The sequence below is a fragment of the Coenobita brevimanus genome, chromosome 39, assembly GCF_032717465.1.
Source record: "Coenobita brevimanus isolate Jiangsu-jjx chromosome 39, ASM3271746v2, whole genome shotgun sequence".
NCBI lineage: Eukaryota > Metazoa > Arthropoda > Malacostraca > Decapoda > Coenobitidae > Coenobita > Coenobita brevimanus.
The window spans coordinates 3,704,240-3,712,291 of record NC_136992.1 but is presented as its reverse complement, the minus strand read 5'-3'; the positions used below and the strand labels follow the sequence as shown (position 1 = coordinate 3,712,291).

Here is an 8,052-nt window from a genome sequence, read left to right as displayed (position 1 = left end):
AGGTGGTGGTGGCAATGGTGGTACTATGTGATGGCACCTACAGTGGACCAGTGCCGCGGGCCAGGGAGGCGAAGGTGGAACTGATGAAGGATGCCACCTGAGCAGAGGGTTCGTGCCAGGTGGAGAGTGCCATGCGGTGCCACCACGTCACGTCTGGGGGCAGAAGTGTTCATAAAGTAGTACTCGTAGTAGTAGTAGTATAGTCATTGAGCTGTGCACCTGAAATGCATGGGCCAAGTAGGGTGTGTTTGATTCACGGCTGCTGATTGGCCGCCGATGATGTCAGTGAAGTAAATTCAGGCATGTATTGTAATGCAACATGCAGACGTAGATGTACACCGTGAGTGGATGCAGTGCAACATGCAGACGTACGTGTACACCGTGGGTGGATATTATACTGCAACATGCGGACGTAGGTGTACACCGTGGGTGGATATTATACTGCAACATGCGGACGTAGGTGTACACCGTGGGTGGATATTATACTGCAACATGCGGACGTAGGTATACACAGTGGGTGGATATTATACTGCAACATGCGGACGTAGGTGTACACCGTGAGTGGATGCAGTGCAACATACGGACGTGGGTGTACACCGTGGGTGGATGCAGTGCATCATGCGGACGTGGGTGTACCCCGTGGGTGGATGCAGTGCAACATGCAAACGTAGATGTACACCGTGGGTGGATGCAGTGCAACATGCGGACGTGGGTGTACACCGTGGGTGGATGCAGTGCAACATGCGGACGTGGGTGTACCCCGTGGGTGGATGCAATGCAACATGCGGACGTAGGTGTACACCGTGAGTGGACAAAGTGCAACATGCAGACGTGCGTGTACACCGTGGGTGGATGCAGTGCAACATGCGGACGTGGGTGTACACCGTGGGTGCATGCAGTGCAACATGCGGACGTAGGTGTACACCGTGGGTGGATGCAGTGAAACATGCGGACGTGGGTGTACACCGTGGGTGGACGCAGTGCAACATGCGGAGGTGGGTGTACACCGTGGGTGAATGCAGTGCAAAATGCGGACGTGGGTGTACACCGTGGGTGGATGCAGTGCAACATGCGGACGTGGGTGTACACCGTGAGTGGATGCAGTACAACATGCGGACGTGGGTGTACACCGTGGGTGGATGCAGTGCAACATGCGGACGTGGGAGTACACCGTGGGTGGATGCAGTGCAACACGCGGACGTGGGTGTACACCGTGGGTGAATGCAGTGCAAAATGCGGACGTGGGTGTACACCGCGGGTGGATGCAGTGCAACATGCGGACGTAGGTGTACACAGTGAGTGGATGCAGTGCAACATGCGGACGTGGGTGTACACCGTGGGTGGATGCAGTGCAACATGCGGACGTGGGTGTACACCTTGGGAGGATAATAAATTTACCTCAAACGTCATTCATCGTTTTATAAAACTTTATAATCATCTTTAATTTTCTTTGATAACAGTATACTTTTAAAACTAATTTTGACCTGTTTAGCTTCGTGTATTATTCCATATTTAAACTGGCGGCTTATATTGCAGGTTATTTAAAAATATAAATATATGTGTTAATATTACAAACGCTGTTTGGGGGTGGACGATGGTGTAACGGTAGCACACTCGCCTCGCAAGCGAGAGTTCCCGGGTTCGATTCCCGGGTCGACAACGAGACCTTTAGGCACGGTCACTTCCTCCAGAGCAGCGATGGCAGCAACACCTGTTCTCTCCACGCCTCCTACACCCGCCTCGGCTTTCGACCCGTTGAGGGGGGCCACCACAGGCAGGGAGCAGTCACCACGAGCCGTTACCATCACGGGGACTGTGAAGTGGTACAATGTGAAGGCGGGGTACGGGTTCATCCGGCGCCAGGACACCGGCGCCGATGTATTCGTGCACCGCCTGGGGATCGTTGCACCTGCTTCACCACGTCTTCAGCGCTCGTTAGGCGAGGGCGAGACGGTGGTGTTCACTCTCCACCAGACACCGAAGGGTCCTGAGGCCAAGGACGTCACCGGGCCGGGAGGTGCGGCCGTGCAGGGCTCTGCCCATGCACGGCGGCGCCCCACGGCCCGGGGGCGCCGGCCCAAGGATCGTCGATGTACTGGGGAGATTGACACCATCGTCAGCATGTGCATCGCGACGGCGAGTGTTTTCTGTGGCGGTGACAAGGATGCGTTGCTTTTTCTCCTCCCCAAGATCTTTGAGGAGAATGGCCTTCCGCGCCTTGTCATCCCCCAGAGCTTCGCCCGTGGTGCACGGCCAGCCCCTCGTCAGGAGCATCGTGCCCCTAAGCTGCAGCCCTCCCTACCCCGCACAACACCGCGGAAGAGGCTGCAGCTCGATGCTCCCTTGAACAACAAGACTGCCTCTATCGCCACCAACCCTGCTCAGCCTATGGACACCTCTGGCAACGCTGACAACCATGGGGAGCCTTCTACACCCCCGCCCCAGCGCGCAGCCGACCAGCCACACCACCAAACTACCACCACGCAGCCCTGTGCTTCTCCACTGACACCCAGGAGATCACAGAGGAAGCGTAAGGCATCTGAAGCAGACACCTCCCAGGCAACCACTTCAGGATCGTCGCCACAGACAGGTGACCCTAACATCGACGTTGCTCCCAAGACCTGCGACATTGACGAGATTGGCAACTACATCTCCAACAACGCCGACACCTTGGTCTCCAATGCCCTACAGCACATCCGGCTTAGCCGGAACATGGTGTTGTTTGACAACCTTACCAAGCAGTTTCCCCTGGACCACCGCTAACGATTTTATCACTGACTGGGCTAATATATGGCCCGGCCTGCACTACGGGTGCAGGAAATCTAGGGAAAGGAAAGGAAAGTTAGGCACGGTCTCCTTTGCCCTAGCCTGTTCGTACCTAGAACTAAAAATAGGTACCCGGATGTAAAATCGACGGTTGCGTGCCGTATTCCGGGGGAATGTTTGGGAGCTTACTTTCCTTGTCTGTTCACCACCAGATGGTTGGTTGGTTGGTTTAGATTCGCCTCCTAAAAAGGGAGGACACGGGCAAAACAAAAGCCCGTCAGTGAAATTCTGTTAATAAAACTAGGATTATATACTAGCGTGGGGGTGGGTACATGGCCACAACCCCCAAAAGAGCAGACGTGGGTGTCCTTGCAATAAGCTCTGCTGCCAGTTGAAAGTCGTCAGCCCCAACATGAAGCTGCGTCCCAATATTACACCGAAGTCGAGATGTTGCAGGACAGTCCAGAACATAATGGAGCAGGGGCTGCTCACTGACCTCAAAGCAGTGAGGGCATGGCTCTGGGTTGCTGTTAGTCACCTGGCTGTAGCACGGGAACCCCAGGCGTAAGCGGCGAAGTGGAACCAGTAGGTGGTTAGGTGTGCCATGGGGAACAGACACAGGTGAGTACTCTGTAGCTCTGGCATACCACGTAGCAGAACGGGAGCCCTCCCACACCTGAAACTGATGATCCTCCTGCGAAAGTCGGCAGACGGCATCAGCCACGTGTCGCAAGAGAAGGGATAGACTAGGACGCAGCTGAAATGTGGTAACAGGTAACGTGCCAGCATGGCGAGCAGCAGCAGCAGCACGCTCATTGCCTGCAATACCGACATGCCCAGGAAGCCAGTGAAGGTGAACCTCACCCCCCCGACCTGTGATGGAAGTTGCAACAGCTATGATGGACGTAAGGAGATATTTATTGTCAGAGTAGCAGTGCTTTTGGAGGCCACGTATAGAGGAAAGCGAGTCCGTATGGATAATAATACGCCGATGGAGGTGTTGATCAGCATGGCGAAGGGCGCAGAGAATGGCAACGAGCTCAGTCTGGTAGGCTGAAACACCGGAGGTGACACGCCAGGACTCAACCCCCTCATCACAAACAAAAGCAGCACCCGCAGACCCGTCATCACCAACAGACCCGTCAGTATAGTAGACTGCAGTATCTGGAGTGAAGAAAGCTGCCACACGACTGAGAGCATCCTGGCGAAGAACAGCAGGAAAAGAGGACCTGGGAACTGCTATATTAGGCTCGACATATTTGATCACAGGTGGGAGCCAAGGAGGAGCAGGGGCATATGCAGGATTGGGCAAGTCAGGACCACCACCAATGGCATCAGCGGCGTCAAGCTTGCGAACTATGTCCGCAGCAAGCAGAATCCAATCACGTCCAGGGTGCGGATTTGGGGGCCGAGAAAGGGTACGCTGGAGGAGTACAGACACCGGAAGGTGGGGCCGATGCCGACAGAGCTGAGCAACGACAGCTGTTGTTCGTGCCCAAATGCGGTGCTGCAGAGAGGAAAAACTGCTCTCAGCCCGAAGGTTGACCAAGCGTGTCCAAGGAGGTGCACCAAGCAATATACGCAGAGCAGTGTTCTGCAGGACTTCCAAAGAGAGACGGAGTGACTCAGACACTCCGATAAGACATAGAGCCCCGTAATCCACAATGGAACGGATAGCTTGTGAATAAAAAGTCCGTAGGACGCTGTACGAGGCACCCAGGTTGCGGTGAGAAAGGGCTTTTAGGGCAGTAATGCGGGTAGCTGCTCGCTCCCGTATATAGCGGATATGAGTGGCAAATGTCAGACGGCTGTCGAACCATACACCCAGGTACTGGTGACAGCGAACAACATCAAGGCTATTACCCCCAAGAAGAAGGGGACGGTCAGGGTGGCGGAGACCAAAAGGCAGACATTTAGTTTTTTGGAAATTGATTTTAAGGCCAAGCTCACAGCATTTGGCATGTAGACGGGAAAGCGCAGTTGGTGCCTGAGTGTAGCAGTCCCGTCTAGAGAAAACCAGTGCCAAGTCATCTGCATAGCAGAACAGAGTAACCCCTTGGCCATAGTCGACTGTAAGCAGGTCCTCAACTAAGACATTAAATAAAAGAGGACTCAGCACACTGCCCTGGGGTGTGCCATTGACATGCGAGTAGGAAGGGGATACTCTGCCCTGAAATCGAACACAAGCAGCACGGCCGTGGAAGAAGTCCCTCACCCAGGAGAGGAGGCGACCACCCAAGCCCTTCGCTGCGAGCGCCACAAGTACTGCGTCTGGGTTGGCAAGTTCGAATGCCTTCTCAAGATCGAGGAAGACAGCCATGCCACAACCACTCCTCAGCTCACCAAGAAAGGAGGCTAGGCAATGTTGAGCGCTCCTGCCAGGGAGGTAAGCAAATAGCCGGGGATGGAGCGGCCCCAACCTCCAGACAAGTCGAGAGAGGACAAGCCTCTCAGCGGTCTTGGCAATGCAACTGAGGAGGGAGATCGGCCTCATGGTAGTCGGGTCTCGTGGTTTGGGGATGGGGTGAATAATGGCTGTCTTCCACAATCCAGGGAGACGCTTTTCAAGCCATGAGCGATTGAACAGGTCCAGGACACGCGCCTTCCCTCCCTGGCTTGTGCGAGCCAGGAGGGAGTATACAAGGCAATCAGGGCCCGGAGCCGTATCCTTTCTGCTGCACAACACTCGCTCTAGCTCTTCCACAGTAAAGGGGTGGTCTGCAGCATCAGGACGAGAGCAAGCAGCATTAACAGCGCCCCTGCGGGGTCCTGCAAGGCGAGCTTGTAGGTCACTGACAGACTGTGGGAGGTTCGTTGTGGCAGTACGAGCAGCGAAATGGGCAGCAAGGCGATCTGCCTCACCTGCAGGGTCAGGATGTGATGGTGGCCTAGCTGGTCGGGGAGAAGAGACCGACTTGATTCTCGCCCACATCTCCCCAAGTGTGGAACGTGAATCAAGCGACCTACACCACCTCATCCAAGCCTCGTCCCGGATGCGGCGCTTTTCCTGCGAAACATGTCGTACCACTGCAGCCAGATATCTCCTAGTTGGAGAGGAAGGTCGCCGACGGTAGGCCTTACGAGCGGAGTTTAGCCGATGGTTCAGCTCCTGAACCCGCTCGTCATAAAACCAGTAGTCCTTAAGAAAGACCGTGGGGCGCTTGGTGAGGGGAATACAGGCAGCAGCAGCATGACGTAAGGCACGGGCAACCTGCTCCGCGTGGTCCTCTAGGGAATGCTGGGGAACAGCCTTGTCCAAGGCGATGTCAACTGTCTGTGCATACTCAGGCCAATGTGCACATCGTAAGTCCCAGCGAGGCGGAGGTGGTGGTGGGGGTGGAAGAGGAGCCGCAGGCAATTCCATCACCACAGCGAAATGATCACTGGTGAGGATTGGGTGCAAGGACCACGTAGACACATCGGCAAGAGGTGCAGAGACTAGGGAGAGGTCAAGCCTCCCACCACGGACATGGGTAGACTTGGACAAGTCATTGAGTAAGGAGACCCCCGCAGTTTCCTCGAGGGCAATGGCAACATGTCGCCCAGCCTCATTCGCCGGGTGGGGTGAGAATAGGACAGGATGGTGGGCATTGAAGTCCCCCCCAATGAGGGTGGACTCAGCTGCAGCCTGATGGAGGAGCTCGCCAATGTCTAGAGTCCCAGCATGGCTCTTATAAATGTTATAGACGGTTAAGGAGGTCGTGGCGAGCTGCAAGATGACTCCTTGAACCTCAACACCCTCACCGCAGTGAATAGGAGGGCTACATTCTTTGCAAGGGATGTGATCCCGAGCCAGGATGGCACACCCCTGCGAATTACCAGGGACCCTAGGGAGGAAGAAGCCATTGTATCCTCGGAGCCGAAAAGGGGAGCCGTGGGGTAGGAGTGTCTCATGCAGAAGGAAGACATGAATATTCTCCTGGAAAGCCACCTCCTGGAGGTGAGGGAGCTTACTCCAAGCTCCTATGCAGTTCCACTGCAGGACTCGGAGGCAATCAGCGTTGTCTGGGACCGTGGAGGGTAAGCAGTCTCTCGCAGAAGTCCGAGAGTTTCTCCCTCTGCCTCTACTGCTGCTGAGGCTGGAACAGGCCCTGATGGATTGATAGGCAGGTTGCCGGGCAGGTGATCTGCCTCTACCACTGCTGAGGCTGGAGTCGGTGCCAGAGAGTTGGAGGCTGGGCCGCGAGGTCGGCATTCTGCCCCTACCCTTGCTGAGGTTTGTGGTGGCCCTGGTAAGGTGGTAATTGGGCTGCGAGAGCGGCATCTGGCCTTGGGCACTGCTGAGGCTGCAGTTGGTCCTGGCGAGCGGGTGGATGGGCCGCGATGTCGACGACGGCGTGTAGGGACATGAGGTGGCTGGGGTGTTGCCGACAGGTCGGGAGACGACATCTGACGTGTAGGTGGAGAGGGACGAAGCTGACGCTTTGCCTCCACCACATCCTCGACGATTTTGTCGATAGTAGCCACGAGGGGAGCAGTATCGACTTTCTTGCCAAGCATCGATTCCAGTAACTGAGCAAAGCTTAGAGCAATCTCTTTCCCAATTAATTGCAGGTCCTGTATGATGAAGAGAATCTGGGGAGAGCTCGGAGCATGAGGTGGTACGGGGAGAGATGCATCGAACGGTGGTGGGAGTGTGGTAGGAGGTGGGTGGTGAACCTCCACTGCCACAGTCTGACGAGGGGGAGCAGACTGCAGAGGGGGAAAGGCGCTGGCATCGAGAGGAGGAGGAGGAGAAGGCACAGCTATTATTTGACGCTGTTGGCCCCAGACAAAGGTCCCTGGAGGTGCAGGCGTGGAGCTGGTGGCTTGCTGCTGCTGAACCCAGGCTACCTGGCGTTCCCGGCCCTGCAAGACATGTGCAGCTCTGATGGGGCAGTTGGGGTGCCACGCATGGTGTGGGCCAGAGCAGTTGGGGCAGCGGGAGGTGATTGCCTCCTTGGCCTTGAATCTTGCCAGGCAGCGCTCCGTATCGTGTGGGCCGCTGCAGATCCCGCAAACGACAGGCCTGTTGCATGTGGCTCTGTGGTGTCCATACCTCTGACACCGATAGCAACGGAGAGGCTCCGGGGTATATGGGCGCAGATAGTAAGTCCCCCAGTTCCCAAGATCGAGAGAGGGTAGTAGAGGACCTCGTAAAGTGATGAGGACCTGGCGAGTCTCCTCCCTGGTACGCTGCCTCTGACAGCGCGTGGCTTCTTCCACCTGTGGGTGACGCAAAAGGAGATCGACCGGCATTCTCATGGGATACCCCATGACAATAGCCTTGGTCGATCTCAGCCCTGG

The 8,052-nt window shown here is 55.9% G+C and overlaps 1 protein-coding gene across 1 annotated transcript; it reads right to left on the bottom strand.

Moving 5' to 3' along the window:
* Positions 1 to 3,079: 3,079 nt before the first annotated feature.
* Positions 3,080 to 6,612, bottom strand: LOC145396718 (uncharacterized). Its single transcript, XM_080270004.1, has 2 exons — positions 6,511 to 6,612; positions 3,080 to 6,394 (listed from the first exon to the last, which is right to left on the bottom strand). Exons 1-2 carry the CDS (start codon positions 6,610 to 6,612, stop codon positions 3,080 to 3,082), a joined length of 3,417 nt encoding a protein of 1,138 aa, XP_080126130.1.
* Positions 6,613 to 8,052: the final 1,440 nt, after the last annotated feature.